This window comes from Lactuca sativa, chromosome 4 (genome assembly GCF_002870075.4).
Source record: "Lactuca sativa cultivar Salinas chromosome 4, Lsat_Salinas_v11, whole genome shotgun sequence".
NCBI lineage: Eukaryota > Viridiplantae > Streptophyta > Magnoliopsida > Asterales > Asteraceae > Lactuca > Lactuca sativa.
The window spans coordinates 109,943,737-109,965,902 of record NC_056626.2 but is presented as its reverse complement, the minus strand read 5'-3'; the positions used below and the strand labels follow the sequence as shown (position 1 = coordinate 109,965,902).

Below are 22,166 nucleotides of genomic sequence, written 5' to 3'. Positions count from 1 at the left end.
TCAAATTAGTCTCGGCTTGGCCAAGCGCTTATGTGCCATCACTAAATCATCGAGGGGCCCAAAGATATCGCTTTTATCCCACTTTGGGTAAAAGGATTGGATAAACTTCGACTCAATGCTTGCTTGCATTTACTCATCGAATCACATACAACAATAAGTTTTATGACACCAAGTTACTGGTGCGTTTACTTATTATCAATGTGTAACCGACCAGCAAATAACAACTCACATATCTTCATTTTAAGAATATACAATATTATCAACTCATAATCACCCATGATAAAATCCATGAAGTGATTCTTGTGAGTGTGGGTTTAATCTAATGCTCAAAGTCATATTCATAAGCACTCATGAACGTTGCAGCAAACCTTTGCTATGTCTAATACACTTTAGACAATCTACAAACTAATTCATGACAGTCTTCATTCATACCTACTTCCAACATATGAACGACTGTGGTCCATTCGAATAATTCGATTATTCTGAAATAATTAATTATTCAGGAAGTCAAAACATGCAAAGTGAAACACAAGAATAATACTAATCCTATATGGTCCCAAACCTTTGAGTATAAATAAAACACCTTTTATTCATCACCATATCGATTACTCGTTATTTGCTGTTTCTGTTAATTAACTTATTACTTGAATTATTACTACACTTGTCCCATGCTCTTAGCATGCACACAATGTTTATCTATGGTCCTTACTTTGTGAAATAGATCAAATGAACACATTTCCAATTATACTCATTTCACAACTCCCAATCCTTATCATAAGTGTAAGAACACAATGTTCTTGCGATTATTAGAATATGCTAGATTCTAACATTTTATGCAACGATCCTTTCGTAATGTCATAGCACAAAAGTCACAATGACTATTGCCAATGAAATTACAAAGTCCTCTATTGGAGATTGTTACAAGACAATTCCATAGACGTGATGTCTCTCACTCAAAGTACATTCCTTTGAACATCTTTCTTGCATAAAAGTTTCTAATTTAGACATAGACTCTCAATATCCAACTCCTAATATGGAAACATTTCCATATTTGCCATATGACAACTCATTCTTAATAAAATATTATCTATTCATAATAACGTCGATATGGTCCATCCAATAACATACTTCAAACTACTCACAAGCGACCAATCCTCAACGAGCTTTGGATCATCCTTTGATAGTTGTTTAATTATCTTAGTCAAAACCGATTCTTGTCCTTTTTCCCTCTAAATGCGCTAGACATTTGGAAAATTTTAGAATGGTCAAATATAATTGCACTTGCAATCAATCCTATACCCGAAGCGTATGGCACACGATGCATAATGTCTTACATAAAGATAAGATACTTTATCAATCTCTTGCCATAATATTTTATGTGTCACGTTCTTACAATTCGAACTATGAAGAGGGATACCATAATCATAATCGAAATTTAAGAACACACTATGTATCATTTGACTAAATTTATTAAAATTTCTCAATCTAAGCTTTAGATTTTGAAACGAAGTACAATATTCTCTCCCTTAATTATAGCAAAACAACTTTTCAACCCTTTACGACTTTGCAAAGTATAACTCTTGTTTTCTATAATTAATATTGCTAACTTGCAATACTTTCCATAATAATCATACAAGCATAACACTTATGCTCCCACTATCATGATGATTATTATCATATAAGCATAACACTTATGCTCCCACTAGCTTTGACATGTATTCAGAAAACAACTTAACTTCCAGAAAACAATACCTATTGAATTTCTTAAGTTCATATTTCTAATACCTAATGCTTTGATAATCCTTTATCAAAGCTTCTTAAACTTATACACCTTTGCTTTAGATATCTCATATGTGTGTCTAAACAATTCAGACTAATTGCCAAATCTCACAATTCAAATTATGGAAAGGGATACCGTAAACATAATCGAATTCGAGAATACAATTTTCACAATAACTATCTTCTTAAAATCTCTCTTAGTGAAAGCATTTCCTCACAGTCATTTTCATGAATGAGGGAATCTTATGACACTTAGATTTTTATGGTGTATGTGTTCCTATCCATGCAAATTTGCCAAAACCAGAGTTTGCGACAAATCCAAACTCATATGGACCGAACTTTCTCAATCTTGATCTCTTGCCTTATGGTAACACGGGTGCCCACCATGTCTTCCAAGTAGTTAAGCAGCTCACCCTTTCCTATCAATGTACTTTTCATTGATCAAGGTGCTTGCCTTTTATGCGTTCAAATGAGAACTCATAGAAACACATACACCATAAAAATCTAAGTGTCATAAGGTTTATTCTTGATTTGTTTTGAAACCCTTTCAAGACCATTAAGACTCCCACTGACTCCTTGACATATAAGATTCTCTTGTAAATAAAAATTTCTCGACAAACAAATATTCAAGAGTTAGTGTAGCTTTTATCAAGACAAAACACTTCACAAAATTGGTCCTAGTTGGTCTTTGTCTTATCCAAGACATCACAACTTTCCAATTTCAAATGTGAAAGAATAAGAAAACCTTTTCCAAATTCCACATTTGATGAATGTTATAAACCTTATTAAGACTTGTCTCTCAATGTCACAATCTTAACTCTCAGACTTGTTTTTGGAACGAAGTATGATTGACTTCTTGATTTAACCATTTCTTCAATTCTCGATTCCTCTTCTCAGACATACAATTGTACTAAGACTCACTTAGAGGATCAATTGAGATATGATTCTTAATCATTAAGACCTATCATAAAACATAATAAAAGAAACTTTTATCTTTCTGCCTACTTGATTCTTCTTATTCGTTCTGCTATTGATTTAAACTCTTTTAATCAACTCAGAATTACACTTAATCTTATAAGTATAATCATATTCACTAAACTTTAGTAAATCATGACGAATATCTCTGTCACTCTTGTGGTAGACTTGATCAACGTACGACCTAGTGTACTCGATCTCCTAGTCCTTCAATTGACACTTTGTCAAAGAATTAGTCTAAATTTCCCAAATGTGAAAGTTTTTCCATTCATCATACAATACTCGTTGCATGATTCCAAGTTTCTGTCCAATTGAAATTTGGGCGATGAGAAACTCTCCCTATTTGGTAAATTCTCGACATTTCCATAAATAACATAATTAAGAATCAAATCCATTATTTCTAATAATAGAAACATTCAAACATCAATTTTTCATACACGCCATTGTAAGGATAAATAAATAATATAAAATCAAAATTTATTTTACTGCGGAAAAATTTGTCCTTACAATGCAATTCAATTGAAAACTATGTTAATACATATTTCTTAGCAATCTATTCTAACTCCAAGTAGTAGCTCAAGAATCTAATCTTCAAGCAATGCGATCGAAATCTATTTCTTCGCGATTAGATTCCGCTCACTTCTTCCCTTAAGCTTCCTCTCTTTTCTTCGATCCTACAAAACATCAAAATGTAATGTTATCACATCATGTATTAAGAATCTAGAATAGGAACTTAAAAGAGTTAGTTACTGGATTTTACCTGAAGTAGAGCCATACGTCTTGACTCTCCCATCTCTTAGATCTCTCAGGTAGTTAGGGCAACTTTGTCTCCAATTCCCCTTCTCTTGGCAATAAAAGCAAATGGACTCCTTTGGCACAGTACATCGGACAATCATAGACTTAGTTTTTTTTAGACTTCCAATGTGCATTGCAGTTTGGGAGTTTGACTTATCAGACAAATTTGCTTGACCAACACGCCAAATCATTTCTGATTCAATAGCTATAAGCAAATAGGTGAGATCAATGAGGGTCACGTTGTGATCCATCATATAGTACTCTCTAACGAACTCACTATATGATTCAGGAAGTGACCGAAGAACCCAGTCAATAGCCAAATCTCCTAAAATCTCGACACCCAACATCCTTAACCTATCAATGTGTGACTTCATCTCTAAGACGTGTGCACACATAGGTTTCCCATCTTCGTGCTTAATTTCCAACAGGGCTTGAGTGAGCTTGAATTTTTGAAGCCTTTGAACTTGTGGGGTAGGGAGAACAATCGGAGGTGGTGAAGCGTGATCTCTTGTTCCTCGATCGAATCGTGGAATATCATCTTCATGTGGAAAGCTTGTTCCACGGAATTTGAGAAGACCATAGTTGTCATACTTCGACATCTACAAAACGGGAGAAAATTCAAGTCAAGTTGATTAGAATCCTTGATGTTACACCCAAATGAAACATCGAGGCTAGGATCCAACACAATACCTTACAACCTAGAAGAGGGATGCCGTAATCTAGTTGCAGAATATTTGAAGGTAGGTAAATGACGATTTACCAATTTCCACCATGAATAACGAAAAGGAAACTTAAGTTTTAAATGTATTGAAAACTCCTATATCTTTTGAGATTCATTGAACTTTTCAATGGCATGTTTAAATCTCGATATGCCCCTCAATTTGTGACTGGGATGCCGAGGATCACAAAACAGGGTGTGAATAACCATGCAAACTTACATGGTGCCCCCAATGTTACAGTCACCTATTTGATGTGCCGGTTAACCACACACGCTCCACCGAACTATGACAAACAATGAGTCACCCTTTGCTACCTTTGCTTATAACCATTTAGTGTGCCGGTTAACCACACAAGCTCCACTAACGTCTTCGCAAGGGCACAAAGTGTAATTTCATGGAATTACATCAATTCACTTTTGCCTAAAGTAACTAAGATTGGGAATTTTGTAAAACATTTAGTTACTTTATACTTCATTATACTTTTAATGGAAAGGGTTTTTGTCCTATCCTACCCGTTCGGCTAACGACCCTCCACTAGTCAAGAGTGCGGTGGGTAAGAGTGGATACCTATTCAATCGCCATTTTATAGGCAATTTCCTTAAACACCTCTTATAGACCAACTTCGTGAATGAGGTCTACTAACGGTAAGACTAACACTTTACCCATACATATATAATACTAGACTTTTAATGTTATATATAGTATAGGGTGTATTTTACACTTTTAAAATATTAGGTGGTCTAATTTAGTAAATTATACTTTTAATTTAATTAAATGTAAACCAAAACTTTATGGGTTTATTAAATCTATTTTAATTATACACTTTAACTAATGAATAAATCCATAAGGGTGTAATTTGAACTTTTCAAAATACTAGGGTTTTAGAATTTAACATTTTCAAAATTAAACTTTTAATCAACTTCTAAATTCCAAAACTTGAGGGCATGTTTTGAAACATTTCAAAACATTAAGGTTTAACTTATTTAAATTTCAAAAACAAAGCTTTTAAGTTCAAATTTAAACTATAAAACCTAAAGGGATTAATTTGAAACTTTTCCAAACTTTATCAAGAATATTCTAGATCACAAAATTCAAATAAGGCAATTAACAATTAATTGGTGGTTATCTAATTTGACCTAGTCCAAATTCTTACAAGATAATTCACCAAATAATCCAAATAATTAAATCTAGTCATATAGGAAAATAATTATTTAACTAATATGAATTTATCTTTAATTTTGGTGACCTAGGGGTCCTTAAATAGTGAGGCTATTAGGATTATCTAACAAGGAAACACTAATTTGACTGCTTATGCCCTAAGCAACCCATGGACTCCCTCCTTAGAGGCCTTGGACGATTTCTAATGGGTTTCCCCATAGAATTCGTCCACTCCATCCTCTATGGAGTCCATTAGCCCAATATTCAACTATTACACAATTGACAGTTCTAGTCCCTTTTATTTAATTAATGTCTTTTAGCCACAAAATTAATTCTTATTAATTCTTGACTAATATTAATTAAACAATATGATTTCTCCTTTAATATATCATTCTTATAATATATTAATAAATCATAATTAATCATCTCTCTCTAGAATTCATCCTATCAAGTTGCTTTGGTGAAGGCAACCCAAAAGGACCATGCACCATCGGGTCAAGTACATACCAAAATAGTTATGGACTTAGATACTAATCCAACACAAACTACAAGCAATACTGGGTAAGGAATTTGAGCTAAAGGACCTTGGAAACTTGAGATATTTTTTGGGTATTGAGGTGGCAAGGTCTAAATAGGGAATTACAATGTGCCAACGGAAGTTTGTACTGGATCTCCTTGCCGAGACAGGTATGTTGGATTGTTGACACACCTATTGAAGTTAACCACGGGTTGACTCTCCTGTCGGGTCAAGTACCAATGAACAAAGAACGATATCAGAAACTGGTCGGAAAACTAATATATTTATCGCATACACGCCCTGATATTGCGTATGCGATAAGTATAGTTAGCCGTTTTATGCATGCTCCCAATGAAAGCCACATGATATTGCGTATGCGATAAGTATAGTTAGCCGTTTTATGCATGCTCCCAATGAAAGCCACATGAAAGCTGTATATAGAATCCTTTGCTATTTGAAGTCTTCACCAGGAAAGGGGCTGTATTTTGCGAAGAATGGAAATCTAGAAGTCATGGGCTATACAGATGCCGATTGGGCTGGAGATAAGTCTGATGGTAACTCCACTTCAGGGTATTTTACTTTTGTGGGAGGAAACTTAGTAACTTGGAGAAGTACGAATCAAAAGTTTGTGTCTCGATCAAGTGTAGAAGCAGAGTTTCGGGGCATGGTTCACGGAGTGTGTGAGTTATTGTGGGTAAAACGGGTGCTAAGGGATCTTAGCATTGGTGTGAAGGAAGCTATGAATCTTTGTTGTGATAATCAAGCGGCTGTGAAAATTGCAAACAATCCGGTTCAACATGATCGAACAAACATGTTGAATTAGATCGTCATTTTATTAAAGACCACCTCGAGAAGAAGACAATAAATTTGCCATTTGTTAACTTGAAGAAGCAGCTAGCTGACATGCTCACTAAGGCGGTGAATGCAAGACTATTTAGTGACTCTCTGGACAAGCTGGGAATGATCGACATCCATTCACCAGCTTTAGGGTGAGTGTTGGCGAGAGTGAATATTGCAAAAGATCAATCTATATTTGGCTAGTATTGAGAAGATCAGATAAACATGGAAGTTATTGAGTATTGTTTCTGTCATATCTCTTCCTTGTATAGTTCCTTATTTTTTGTGTACAAATCCATATATATGTAATCCCTCTGTAAAAGAATTGTGATACAGAAAAAACTCTTCATACGAATTTCTTGTTTGCAAAAACAAACTTGGAGGCTAGAGGAATCGACCCCTTCGACGATGTGCTAGGTTTGGGGCGAAATAATGGAAGATTTCGATAATTTGTGCATGAAATGTGAAGTTGTTAATCATGTCTGGTTATTTTTTTTTAGGTGGCTTAATTACCCTTTCCGTTTGTTGAGAATGCTATCGTGTTTTATTGGTTGGATAATGTGGTGATGGCGGGATAGAAAAGGAATATTTTGGAAAGTAGAATCATGACCGTTATATGGTTGTTGTGGACGTATGAGAATACTCTCGTGTTTGACTCGCGAAAGTTACCCAAGAATTATGTTGTCGATAGAATAATGCTTCATTCCTTTGAATGGTTTCGGAATAGAAATAAGAAAAATAATGTTACTCGGAACGACCAGTTTACAAAACCTCGTCATGAATATTTATGTGTAATTGACATTTTTTTTGCTAATTACCGGCTAGCTTTTAATATTATGAAGTTGTTAAAGAAGTTATCTACCACCTCAAAATTATGCCACTTCTGCATTCATCTTTCATTTATTTTAATCCATATTATTCACTTCTTTCACTTATCAAAAGCAATGTAGAAGCTATTAAATTACATTGTACAAGAAAAAGAACGAGAATGAAGTGAGATATGAGAGAATGGGACGAGTCCAAGACGACACTGGCAGAGGCGGTTTATAAGAAGTGTTGTGCATGGACCCCACTTGAAAGTGGGTCCCATACCATATATATTCCAAAATATGCCTTTAAAAATCTATTTTTAGATGGAGCACTTTCCTTGGCCTCCATTATTGCATAAAAACACTATTTGATAAAAATAATTGTTGAAAAGAACCCCTCAAAATTACATAAAATTTGAAAATTTTATACTTATATATATATATATATATATATATATATATATATATATATATATATATATATATATATATATATATATATATATATATATATATAGTTAGATTATTTTGTTTTCACTATCTATTGTGTGCATGTATGATTGATTCTTGACCAATCATTTTAGTTATTTTAAGAAAGTAATTAATATATATTACATGTTGAAGATATAATGGGTATTAATTACATATTCAACATTTAATATGCATTAATTATTTTTTTAAAATAACTAAAATGATTGGTTCAGATTCAATCATACATGCACACAATAGATAGTGAAAACATTTGAACCTAACACACACACACTCTCTCTCTCTCTCTCTATCTCTCTCTCTCTCTCTCTCTCTCTCTCTATATATATATATATATATATATATATATATATATATATATATATATATATATATATAGAGAGAGAGAGAGAGAGAGAGAGAGAGAGAGTGTTAGGTTCAAATGTTTTCACTATCTATTGTGTGCATGTATGATTGATTCTGGACCAATCATTTCAGTTATTTTAAGAAAATAATTAATGCATATTAAATGTTGAAGATGTAATTAATACCCATTATATCTTCAACATGTAATATATATTAATTACTTTCTTAAAATAACTAATATATATATATATATATATATATATATATATATATATATATATATATATAGAGAGAGAGAGAGAGAGAGAGAGTGTTAGGTTAAAATGTTTTCACTATCTATTGTGTGCATGTATATATATATATATATATATATATATATATATATATATATATATATATATATATATAAGGACCCCATTAACATTCATCCTAGATACGCCACTGCCAGGGCCGACTCTACCTTTTGCAAAACTAACCAAGGGCTAAGGGCCCACAATTCTAAAGAGCCCCCAATTTTAAAGCTTATTGTGTTATATATATATATATATATATATATATATATATATATATATATATATATATATATATATATATATATACACACGTATTTCTTGGGATACAAAGACAAGTTGAAGCTTGACTTAGTGGTAAAAGAACTGGTTTATAAATCTAAAGGTCTCAAGTTTGAACTATTTGCTTACTTGAATGACCCATTTTTTTTGTTTGCTTAGAGCTTTTAAATTGGTTTAGCCGCCATTGGTGACTGCATGTCTCGTGGGGCCCACCAAGGGCCAACATTATGTTCCCAATAGTGCCCAAAGCTTCATCAGCACGCAACTACCCTTTGGGGGTATGATATGTATAAAGAATAGCCTTATTAGCTATCAGTTGTCAAACCTCAAGTTTTGAAGATGTTGTAAAATGCAATATTTTGGAAAAAGTAAGTCAAGAAGTAGTGTTGAAAATAAACATAAGAATATATAATACATATTACTTTATTGTGATGAGTTTATTAAATTTTAAACCACCATATGGCAATCAAATTAATAAAAAAACAGCACTTGCCTAAATATGAACAGAAAGATGAGAATTATGCAAACTACGTGAAGTCAACACACCCACGACTCGCAGGCATTTGCTTTCTTTATTCTAAACACCCACCGCATTGTCTTATCATCTTATTGTCAAACACCTCACTTTGTTTTTTCATCACCAATAATTAAAAAGGTTTTTGTAATTACATTTGATTGATCGATAATTATACATGAATTTTAAAGAAATTGTGAACATATATGCATTTGTGTCAACACAATCCAACATGATTTGTTGAACATGTATTAACAAATGATTTTTTTTCCTCCTTCCACATAAGCGGATTGCTCAACATCAACGACCCAAGAGATTAGGTTTTTTTTTTTTTTTTTTTTTTTTTTTTTTTTTTTATTTTTTTTTTAAAGTATTTTGGACAAATGTTTTGAGATCACCTTATTAAAACAACCAATTAGGCTAATGCGCCGGTAATCTTTCAAGGTGAAAGGGTCTCTAGTCTACTTTTAGTAATAAAAGAGATAATGCGTTATCACACTTTTCAAAATCATTTGATTATTTTTTAGGCGTCATGAAAGCAAAATGATAGTATAAAATACACTGTTGATAATTTTATGATTTGTAAAACCAAAAATTAGAAGATATAAAACAAGAAAGATTTTTTTTTTTTCTTTTTGAAACAACGAACATAACAACACCTCCATATCAAATAATCAGTACACATTATCCTTGAAGATTTTTACTTTTAAAGTTCACCATAATAAGCCATACTTTTGTCCTGAAAAATTAAATATTCTCAAAGGCTCAGGATGAATAAAAAAAAGGGGTCATTATCTTTATTATAATTTTTTATTCTTAAAAAAATATATAATGAAAAAAATAGCCCATCTGCAGCTGCCTACTTTGTCCTTCCTCAATGCCGCAACAAGGAAAGATGGTCACAAATGTGCAAATGGCCTATAAATTTGAATTCCATATATATGGCGTAATCCATCTATGGATACATATCAAAATTTCTATCTTTTTAGTTTTTAGTTACAATATATCATGGAATCGGATATTCAAAATAAAACGAGACACAACATTACACAACAGAACAAGAAAAAACAAATTCGTCCAAGAGACCTCTCATCTCGAATTGCTTGCCTTCTCGCCCTTTGCGTACTCATCCCCGCTAAAATATACGAATCTCCATAACCAGACAACAAATCTTCCGAATTCCCAAAAAGCCCCTTGCACACCATTTCACCAAACATCCCAGATATCGGGCTTGCCCGTAAAATTACATTCGGTACTTCTTGTCGAATGTCACGTAAACTATGTTGTTGACGTGGCATAGTGTGGACCCTACATGGCCTACGTGGGATTGAGACTATTTTTTCTTGAGAATTCGGTTTTACGGTTGAGGTAGGGACGTATAATGAAATTAAGGTTTTTTCAGATATTTCGGTTTTGCATACAGGGCATAGAGTATTTACTTTGTTTGAAAGATTCATCCATTTGTAAACACATGGCCAACAATAGAGATGTCCACAACGTGTGACCACAGGATCTTGGACTGTGTCTAGACAAATATTACAATCGAAATTATCTGAAACTACGTTGTTAGATTCATCAACGGTTTCAGATGACGATTTCCACTTTGCATGAGACATGGATTCTTGGAGATACCCTTCCATGATTATAAAGTTATCGGTGTCTGAAATAGAGATAAAAAAAAAGCTTAGGTTTAGAATTTCTAGCAAAGGATATTGTAACTAAGTTTATATGATTACAAAATTTCAGTTTTAGATTTATCATTCTGTTCATGTGTAGATGATAGAAAACAATCTATCAAGCAGTAAACTGAATTAACAAAGTGATCGAGACAGTTTAACATCCAAATTAAATATGAGAATTAAACATATATATGCAGCAATAGATATACTTCATTTTCAGTGTCTGATATAACATGCCGATTAATTTGAATTGCTATGAATTGGAATCAAATAGAAATACGTACCAAAAATTGGAGATTTGTGTGTTGTCTTTTTAGATTGAAAATCTGTGACAGATTCAAAGAATCGATTAATTGCTTCGTGAAGTCGCCGGGTGAAAGAGATAGAGAGAGAAGACATTGCTCTGGTTAGTATATATAGGCACCGAACTATGCGTATTCGTATACGTATTTTAATAATTGTGTTATTTTATCCCAGAAAAATAAAAATGAAAACTAAAAAAGAAAGATTAAGTCAACCAAAAAAACAGTATTTTATTTAACAGATTATTTAAAAGTCAATTCAACGGTACCTCTATTATTTCATTATCAATCAAACACTTTTATAAACGATATGTTTTAGTTATCCTACTATTAGTCAACTACGATTTACATTTTTTTTCTTCAGTTTTGTACGTTTCCCTAAACTATATCATCAAGATCTGTTTTAGTTACTCAATTATGGGTTAAATTATTTTTAAAAACTTAAAATGCGTATCAACTCTAATATTACGACGAATTCAATATCCATGTTTTATTTTAAATATGATAAAGTATTTTCTTTTGCTAAGTTTTCTATTCTAATTTATTTTTCCTGTTTACATGAATAGTAAATTTGGTGTTGGTCCAAAACTTCCCTTCTCCTTCTTCTGATTATGAAATATTTTATACACATTAGTTATGATTCAATATTTTTATTAAACTCTATAGATATGTTGGACATGCAAAATTTAGTAGTTTTTGAGGTTTAAAGTTTTACTTGTGGAAAAATTAAGCCTTCATTGGGGAAAAGCTTTGTTTGAATAACAAAGCTTTAGGTGCTTTATTTTTTAGTAAAAGCTCTTCGTATTTCTTTTTTGTTGGTAGAGTTTTTTTTTTTGAAAGAACTAAAAACCGAAAAAAATTTGTACGTCCTCTTTTCCTAACACATGTTTTTCCAAAACTTGAAGATATCTGTTGAATTAAAAAAAAGAAGATACATGTTCTTCCAAAACTCCCAGACGTGTACTAAATTTATAAAAAAAACACTTCATTTGACGGGTTGATCTAATTAACATATTCAAACCTTGTCGAAAATAAACAAAAACCCCACTAGAAATGGACTTTAAAAAAATATTATTTAATTCTCAAGAAGATAAGAATTTTTTCAAATGAGTTTCCCAAAATATTGGGGTGCCACAGATGTACTCTTCTTTTCCACTTACTTCTTCCTTATTTTCATATACCAAGTAAAACTTTATAAACGACATCCGACATATAGGGATATCAACAATGACAAATAGGATGGATAGTGCATGTGCATCACACCCACTTTTCAGCCTTCTTAGTTCCTACCCCCGCCTCCAAATACCCCTTATTACCCCTGCCACTGTCTCTAATTAGGGGTGTTCGTTTGGATGGATCGGTTTGATCCGATCCAATTAAGTAAATCCAAATTTATTTCGGTTTTCAAAATATGAATCCGAATAGTCCAAACTAAATTCAAATCCGATCCGATCCGATCCAATTACAATTCGGTTGGATCGATTTTTATAATTCAGTTTTCAAAACCAGAAATTTTAAAACGATATAGAATTATAATATTATCTAATTTTACAGAAGAAGCAAAAACAAATTATTTACTTGTGATTTAACATTTATAAACAACCACTAAGAAGCTATATTGTAGTTTATTATTTAATAGATAAAAAACTTTTAAGAGAAAGTATGTATTAATGTCTTTTATTAGGTAAAACGTTTTGAACTTATTTGAAAAAAAATTATAAAATTAATAAATAATTATAGATATATTGAAAATAAATACATAACAAATTATAATTCGGTTTTTTTGGACTAATCGTTTCTTATTTTATAAACTAAAACCAATCCGAAATCTAAAATAATAATTCGGTTTTGTTGAAAACCAATCCAAAAATCCGAATATCCGAACCACATAGTCCAATCCAAATTGTCCAATATCCAAATAGTGAACAACCCTATCTCTAATTGATTTTGGGCTGTCTTTTTTGGACTAAAAGAAATTGTTATTTTGGATAAAATAAACTATTTTGGTAATAAGTAATTATTTATAACAAAATTTTAAATGTTAAAAATAGAAAAGTTATGATATCTTAAAAACATTATACTAACAACTTAAAAACATGTTTTTGTTAAATTTTAGAAGATCAAAATCATATTATTGTTTATTATATATATATATATATATATATATATATATATATATATATATATATATAATTTATTAACAGGGTCTTCATGGAGGGTTTCGAGACGGGATTGCCCACCTCTGCCCCCAAAATTAAAACGGATGTTAACCTTACCTTCGCCTCATATTTTTTTTAATAAATACCCTCAAACGGGACAGGCCCCCCACATATTGCAGATATTTACCACTTCAAAACATAAAACTCCTTTAGTTTTGATTTTGATTGGAAAAAATAAGTTTAAATCTTGAGAGATTTTTATAAATGATCTAAATAAGCAAGAAAGTATCATTTTTATCATTTTGAATATATATATATATATATATATATATATATATATATATATATATATATATATATATAGGGTTAGGTTATTTTGTTTTCACTATCTATTGTGTGCCCGTATGATTGATTCTGGACCAATCATTCTAGTTATTTTAAGAAAGTAATTAATGCATATTAAATGCTGAAGATATTTAATATGCATTAATTACTTTCTTAAAATAACTAGAATGATTGGTCCAGAATCAATCATACGGGCACACAATAGATAGTGAAAACATTTGAACCTATATATATATATATATATATATATATATATATATATATATATATATATATATATATATATATCCTAAGTTTCCAAAGTATCAAATTTTACCAAATCCTATCATTTTAATTATAAAAAAATGGCCACAATACCATTGCTTTAAAATTGCAAAAATACTTTGTATGGAAAAAGAATGGATGAGACATGGACACACAATTTACGCACATGATGAAGGCGACTACGCCATTATCATTGTATGCTCCAAAATAGCCTCTAGTCAATGGCGATCTCATCATTGACAATTTCATTATACGGGTAATATGCTATTGATCATCATTAACGATTTCATGTTGTACATGTTTATGCAGTGTAATTTTTGGGTTTCTATACCATTAATCATGTCTCCAATTCTTAAGCTCCATAGTATTTACTATTTAGTGTGTAGAAAGTGAGAGTGTGTGTACAGGAGTGGAATGTGTGTGTAATTTTTGGTTTTCATGCCATTAATCATGTTTGTATTATTTACTGCATGGATTGTGTGATGATTTCTTTAGAAAACACACACATATATAAATTTGTTTGTATCTGTAAAATTACATACCATGAATATGTACAAATATCGTCTTTTCTTGAGGTTTCAATAGTATTGGTCAAATTATCTTCACAACCCCAACACTTTATGTATTTACAAGAAAATAGCATTCTTGAAATTTATAGTTATTTGTTCCAAAAAAGAACTGCATGGTTAATGGTTCTGTAAGAAAAACTGAAATTATCCAACATCATTGGTATCATGTTCTAGAGGTCATGGATTCAATTTTAATGGGGTGTATAAGGAAAGAAGAAAATGTAGTTATTATATTGAAGTTGGATATCATGTGTAAGAACTATCTTTAATCGATGACTCACATTTGATGTTGGTTAGATTTAATTAGGAGAATATGAAGAAAATATTGATTCCAAAGATTATTGATGGAAAATTATCTAACTTCCGAAAATGAGGGTTTTTTCCTTATTTTTTAGCATGAATTTTAGACTCTAAATATAATTAAAATGTACACAAGATTATATGTTCATGTTCTCCTTTGTGATACCTTTATTTTGATATATTTTGATATATCACACATCCAAAACGGATTAAAACTGAATGAGAAATTGTATGTCAAAGTGAGATGTTTAAAAGTGGATTAATTGAGTTTTTTTTTTTTTTTTTTTTTTTTTTTTTTTTTTTTTTTTTTTTGCTTTATCCCACATAGGTGGAAAGAAGAAAAGAAAATGAGTTTATAACTACAAGAGCATCTTATGTAATGCTCTGTCTCCATTTTATTATTTTGAAATAGGGTTAATAAATAATACAAATAGTTATATAATTAAAGATTATTTTTTAGGCTTGATGTAACGCTTGCAGATTCAGACTAGTCAATTTAAAGATAATAAAGGTTAAAAATGACTTTTGATAGAAGATTATTTACAATAAATAATCTTAAAAAAAGTTATATTACATGTCACAATGATTCCGTACATATAAAAAACGTTGAAATCCGACTTATAATGAAGAAGTTAGGGATAATGTCACTGTAGCACATTGAACTTTTTACATTTGGCTAATTTGGTCCTTAAAGTTTTTTTTGGTACATTAGACCAGTAAATTCGTAATTGACCTTTTAATTACACCATTTTAGAAGGTTTCCCGGTTACAATGCTTATGTGGCACGCTGATGTGTCCAATAAGCTTACGTGGGAAGCTTATGTGTCGAAGTAGTCCAGTTGTCGATATAGGCTTATTAATTGAAACCTTCATTCAGACCTCCTTTAAATCTTTACTTACCCTTCTCTGAAAAGTCAAAGACTTCTCCCTCCCCGACTATTTCCATCCTGAAGAAGAATGTCTTTGAGCTCATCGACGTCAAGGAATCAGCTACAAGTCACTCATGTTCAGTCGCAAGAAGGGGTAAAGGTTTGTGATTGTGTCGTTCCAGCTAAAGAACGAACCTGTTGGAAGATAACAAACCATGGGAGGCGATTCTGGAATTGTCAAAACAATATGTTAGGTCCCGATTCTCTTGATTATGATAAGTTAGTATTTTATGGTTTGATGTGTTGTTTCTTTCTGTAAAGACGATAATGGTGTATTTGTATTTTGTTTCATCTGTTAAAAACCCTAATTTTATTTCCTTCTTGACAATCACTGTGAATAAAACCCATTTCGCTGGTACATTAAAGGAAGTTGATTTGTGATTGTCAGTCAAACCCTAATTTTATTGGCTTTTTATAGACTAGGTTGAGGAAATGTAGCTTCTTTGAATGGAAAGATGAAGAACATGCAGACGGGTACTACAAAAACCTGCTATATTCTCTGAAGCAGAAACTGGATGCCAAAGATGAACTGTCTGAGATGAACAAATTGAGGAGAAGGATTGCCGAAGTGGAGTTTCTGCTGTCACAGGAGCAGTATAAGGTGGCAAAGAGTGAGAAAGAAGTTCACGATGCAAGGAAGGCAATAGGCAGGTACAGGATGATAGTTGCCCTGTTGTTTGCTTGCTTGGCCCTATGTGTTTTGAAATTAGGGGGGTCAATGTAGTTAGTTTGGTTGGTTAGTGTAAGCTTTTGTTTTTTTGGGATCCCTTGTATTTTTTGTAAAGGCGGACTAGAAAGTCAGTTCCGTAAGGGGCATTTTGTATGTATTGAAGCTGGTTTTAGTTATAAGTTGGGGTTATCAACCTAATGTGTTGATGTTGTAAGGTGGTAAGTCCCTAATGAAAGGGCATATGATAAGTAATGTAAAAAATATTCAAAGTCCCAATTGTAGGGCATTTTGTATAATCAGATGATGTTTACCAAACATATGCATGGTCTATATTCCCAACAAATATATTTAATTAAGAAGTGGTCCATGTGGAAGTACACTATGTGTATGGGGACTATTTGTAGTCAGTGAGTGTTTTAATAATGAAAAAATAGGACCTGTGAAGCCATTAAAAAACCATATCTGGGACCATATAAAACATCCCCATGCATGCACATTATTCCAATTTTTTCCATGCATAAATATTCAAAGACAAATGTCATGATTTTACTTAAAATGGTAACATACTTTCATACTTCATGTCATACATAAATAAATGACCAACATACCCTTTTCGGTCATACATAAATAAATGACCAACATACCCTTTTCTGTCATACATACTTAAATGACCAAAATACCCTTTTCTGTCATACATACTTAAATGACCAAATTACCCTTTTCTTGCATACATAAATGAATGACCTACATACCCTTATCTGTCATCAATAAATAAATGACCAACATACCCTTTTCTTTCATAAATACTTAAATGACCAAAATACCGCTTTTCTTTCATACATACTTAAATGACCAAAACACCCTTTTCTTTCATACATACTTAAATGACTAAAATACCCTTTAATGTCATACATACTTAAATATAAATTACCAACATCCTAGTACATAAACTTTAAATATAAATTACCATCATCCTATTACATAAACTTTAAATCCAATTTACCATCATCCCATTACATAAACTTTAAACACAAATTACAATAAACACTAATCAATTACAAGAGCTTTTCCCTTCGAATTTCCTGGATCATCAACACCACCAATTGTTTTGCCTAATTTCAGCTTCAATATTCTCTCTAACTTTCTTCTCCTTATCCTCTTCAAAATCTCTGAAATTGGCCTAACACAAACCTGCTGAACTTGGTTAATAGGAGCAACCTCCTGAACATTACCATTATCCACTTGGGCATTAGGATTAACCTCATCAACCTCCTGAACATTTACATTATCAACTTGGATAACAGGATCAACCTCCTCAGCCTCCTCATCTTGAACAGCTTGCTCAACCATAACAGCTTCCTCAACCACATCAGCTTCCTCACCCATAACACCCTCATCACCTTCATAACATCTAGGTGGAGTAAATTGCATATAATGACTAAAATCCCCTGCACTACTAGATTCAATATCAGTAGGAGCAACTTGCATATCATTTTTGAGTAGTATCCATCTTAATTGGAGTCATTTCAACCTCTTCATGTTGTTGTGGTTCACTTGTACTACCCTACATGGCATGATATAATTATGTTAGTAACAAATTATATGTAATTAATCTTATATTTTAAATTGTTTTACCTGTTCTGCATTTTGGTTCACACATACTTTTTGTTTCTTTTGTTTCTTCACATTTAACTTTTGGGGCCTTCTCCGTGGACAAGTGGCCTTGTTGTGACCTATCTCCTTGCAAATACTACATCTGGTTTTCTTTCCATCCTTAGAAACCCTGTGTGTTCCTATATTCTCTGTAGTGGATTTCATCCTCTTAGTAGTTGGCCTACCAGGAATCCTTCTATTAATAAGAGGCAATGGTGGAGTATAGTTTGTCTCTGGCCACATGTCACTAAATATGGTTGTGCTAAACATGTTGTCTACGTAGGCTTCTACATCCCTATTAAGAAAGGATATGCTAGCTACAGAATGAGCACATCCATATCCATTCAATTGCCACAACCTACATGAGCATGTTTTCCTTTCTAAGTCCACCTCATATGCATCTATTGCTCCCCTTACCTCAAACTGGTTTAATCCACTTGGTAGTACCTGATAATGCCTTTGAGCTTTTTTAAGCAAATTCACCTTATCCCTTATCTCTGGAAAAATATGATTTCCCCATTGTTGTCCCTTTAATTTCATGTTGTAGATTCTGTCCATCATGTATAATCTTATCTCCTCTAACATGGTTATCATGGGCTTCTTCCTGGCATCTACTATTATAGCATTAAAACTTTCTGAGAACCCATTTTCAACTACATCACAACACCTTCCAGTTTGAAAGAAAGCTCTAGACCATGTTTTAGGATCTTTGTCCATGAGATATTGATGGGCATCTGGGTTCAATGTCTCAATTTCTTTCATCACAACTTTAAAAGCATGCTCAGTTGTGGCTTTAGATGCTCTCCAAAACAAGGTATGATATATGGCACCAGTAAATCTCTTCTGCAAATTCTGGCAAATATGTCTAGCACACTGCCTGTGCTGTACATATGGCAGTAACTCTTTAACAGCCTCTATCAAACCCTGTAGTAGTAAAAAGGTTTAATTCAGATAGTGTAAAATTAACATAAATGCATTACTATGTAAAATACTAACCTTATGTTGGTCTGACATTAAACTGAAACCATTGCCTAAATTCAAGTGTAGATCATCAATGAGAAGCTCTAGAAACCACTTCCAATTCTGCTTGTTCTCCACATTAACCACTGCCCAAGTAATAGGATATATCTTGTCATTTGCATCCCTCCTAATAGCACAAAGCAATTCTCCCTTACAAACACCTTTAAGAAAACATCCATCAAGACCAATTACCCTTCTACACCCTTCAATCCAACCTTGTTTAACTCCTTGAAAACAACAATAGAACTTGCTAAAATATTGCTTTCCATCTGGACCATCCTCCATATCTAGTTTCACAGTTGACCCATGATTTGTCCTTAAAATCTCATGACCATATGACCATAGCTTACCATAATGTTCAACAAGGTTACCTTCAACAAGTTTCAGTGCATACTTCTTTGCTCTTCTACATTGCCCCATACTAACTTGGATACCAAACTTGGCCATTACCTTTAACCTAAGCTTCCTTACACTTATTTTCTGACTTTCTACAATCTCTTTGGTATAGTGACTCCCAATCCATGCATATGTCACCAATGATCCAAACTTGAAGTTCCTAGCACAATTATGATCAGCTTTTAGTGACTTGATTTGGAAACTCTCTTCATCACTCATCCAGGAAGCCCATAATCTAAATGTGCAAGCACCCTTGCTACACCTCACCAAAAGTCTTGTCCTATCATTTTTTTTCAAAACACATTTGATATCCATTAACTACAGCATAGTTACACAACATTGATTTTACTTGCCCTGGACCCTTAAATCTCATCCCTAGAATTGGTTTTTGTTTTTTCCAGTGTAATAGCTCATTAAATATGGAATGAGTTTGTATGTTAACTTCAACTTCTCTCCCATTGTCATCATCTGCAATGTTGTTTGCATCCTCATCATCAACACATAGCTTACTCAAGAAAGGATCATTTGATGTCCTATTCATATGCACTACATCCTCATTAAATTCAAAGGCAACATTTCTAAGTTCATCTATGTTGTCTTCATTTTCACCATCAATACAAGACTCATGTTCATCATCATCATTATCTTCATCATCAAGCCACCCATCAACACCAACCCCAATATGATCCATATAAACCGAAATTATACCATCTGTTCCATAAGCATCAAAAATAAAAGCAGAATATTCCACATCATCTGAAATGGGATTAAGCCCTTCCATCAGGGACATGTATGGTTCACAGTAGTAAAACTTTTTACAGTCTTCATGCATGAAACGTTCGCAGAAGGTCACAAACTCAAAATAAGTCATAGAAGAAAAGTCAACATCATTGAAGATGGTTTTAACACCACCAGTGTAAGAGAAAGGATTTCGATTAAATACCCCTTGGTAGTTGAGTTCCACCATCGCAAACAGTCCATTAGGTTCCGATTGTGCCATTGATGCGAGTTCTTTGTTTCTTTCAGCTCGATCATAGGAATGCTTCACAAACCCTAAATCAGTTTCTTTTACAGCTGAATAATAAAGACGAAGACTAGTGAAGTTCGATAGCTGAAGACGAAAGGCTTTAAGCTTCGTATTTCAATAATTGACGTGGCATATCTCACGTGACATCGGATTAGACAAAAAATATATATTAATTGACAAAATGGCATCGTATAACCGGGAAACCTTCTAAAAGTTGCTAAAATGGTGTAATTAAAAAGTCAATTACGAGTTTACTGGTCTAATGTACCAAAAAAAACTTTAAGGACCAAATTAGCCAAATGTAAAAAGTTCCATGTGCTACAGTGACATTATCCCAAGAAGTTATGACCCGTCGAAGTTTTGCGATTAAACCAACATGGTTCCGCGTATCGTAAAAAGTAAATTTTTGACAAAATACTTTTTAGCTTTAGCGATCTAAACGAAAGTCGTAGTAAACGTTAAATCGAGACTGTACATATAGAGAACGTCAAAATCTGACTTCGTTAGAGGAAGTTATGATTTTTCTAAGATTTAGCGTAACTGTGTACATCTTAGAAATTGAATTTTAGATTGATCGAATATTAGCCGACACAATCTAAACGAGAATTTAAGATCTCATTAATAGGATCTTAACGATATAAAACAGACGAAGGGATGACAATGTTATTAATTTTTAACGAACTTTAACTGTCTATACCTATTAAGATATAACTTTAAAAATAAAGTCAAAATTAGCCGACGAAGTCTAAAAGAAAGTTGTAGATTTCTTTGATACCTACACGTGGATATAAAGAATGTCAAAAAAAGTGGTCGTATGTGAAAGTTACGATTTTTAGAGGATAATTAATTTTTGGGATTAACTAACGAGTGTCACGTGGCAAGATCTGGGCCACTACTTCATCCCCATGACATTGCACGAGATCGCGACACGTGGGACATTACGCCTAGTGTAATTTTGAGTACGCCCAGTGTAACCCTTAAAAAGCCATTACGCCTAATGTATTTCTCGAGTACGCTCAACGTAACTGAGCGCTGACAGCTATAAATAAAGCTCATTTCTCACTCTTTTCTTCAAACCTCTTCAACCAATTCTCTCCCAAACTTCCCAAGGTCTTAATACATTTTCTCTAGCTCTCCTTGGGAGTTATTAGTGAGACTCGGAGTGCCAGAAGGCCCCGAGAAGGAGAACTTTCAACTCAGAAGTTTTGCCCGCGTAGAGCATGGTTCCTCGCTAAACCCCCTTGTAAGTGAGTTATGCTTACCATACTTTAAGTTTAACTTATGTTTATGTAACGCCCGTAGATCCAAGCTAGTCAATTTAGAGACGATAAGCATCAAAAATGA

The 22,166-nt window shown here is 32.7% G+C and overlaps 2 protein-coding genes across 2 annotated transcripts; both read right to left on the bottom strand.

The window, feature by feature from the left end:
- Window positions 1-9,875: 9,875 nt before the first annotated feature.
- Window positions 9,876-11,587, bottom strand: LOC111900060 (E3 ubiquitin-protein ligase RMA1H1). Its single transcript, XM_023895943.3, has 2 exons — window positions 11,473-11,587; window positions 9,876-11,169 (listed from the first exon to the last, which is right to left on the bottom strand). The coding sequence occupies exons 1-2, from the start codon at window positions 11,585-11,587 to the stop codon at window positions 10,532-10,534; spliced, it is 753 nt and encodes a 250-aa protein (XP_023751711.2). The 3' UTR covers window positions 9,876-10,531.
- Window positions 11,588-18,215: 6,628 nt separating this feature from the next.
- Window positions 18,216-20,795, bottom strand: LOC128133494 (uncharacterized). The gene is made up of 5 exons (XM_052770961.1): window positions 20,149-20,795; window positions 19,376-20,075; window positions 19,210-19,303; window positions 18,362-19,032; window positions 18,216-18,290 (listed from the first exon to the last, which is right to left on the bottom strand). Exons 1-5 carry the CDS (start codon window positions 20,793-20,795, stop codon window positions 18,216-18,218), a joined length of 2,187 nt encoding a protein of 728 aa, XP_052626921.1.
- Between the last annotated feature and the right edge of the window lie 1,371 nt (window positions 20,796-22,166).

What these genes read in the sequence shown, in the direction of transcription:
- LOC111900060 (XM_023895943.3), bottom strand. Translation starts at nt 11,587, where the DNA reads ATGTCTTCTCTCTCTATCTCTTTCACCCGGCGACTTCACGAAGCAATT. An exon ending in ACACAAATCTCCAATTTTTG is followed by an intron (nt 11,170 to 11,472) that starts GTACGTATTTCT and finishes TCTCTATTTCAG; the next exon opens with ACACCGATAACTTTATAATC.
- LOC128133494 (XM_052770961.1), bottom strand. Translation starts at nt 20,795, where the DNA reads ATGGCACAATCGGAACCTAATGGACTGTTTGCGATGGTGGAACTCAAC. An exon ending in ATGAGATTTAAGGGTCCAGG is followed by an intron (nt 20,076 to 20,148) that starts GCAAGTAAAATC and finishes AAAAAATGATAG; the next exon opens with GACAAGACTTTTGGTGAGGT. An exon ending in TGAACCAAAATGCAGAACAG is followed by an intron (nt 18,291 to 18,361) that starts GTAAAACAATTT and finishes CATGCCATGTAG; the next exon opens with GGTAGTACAAGTGAACCACA.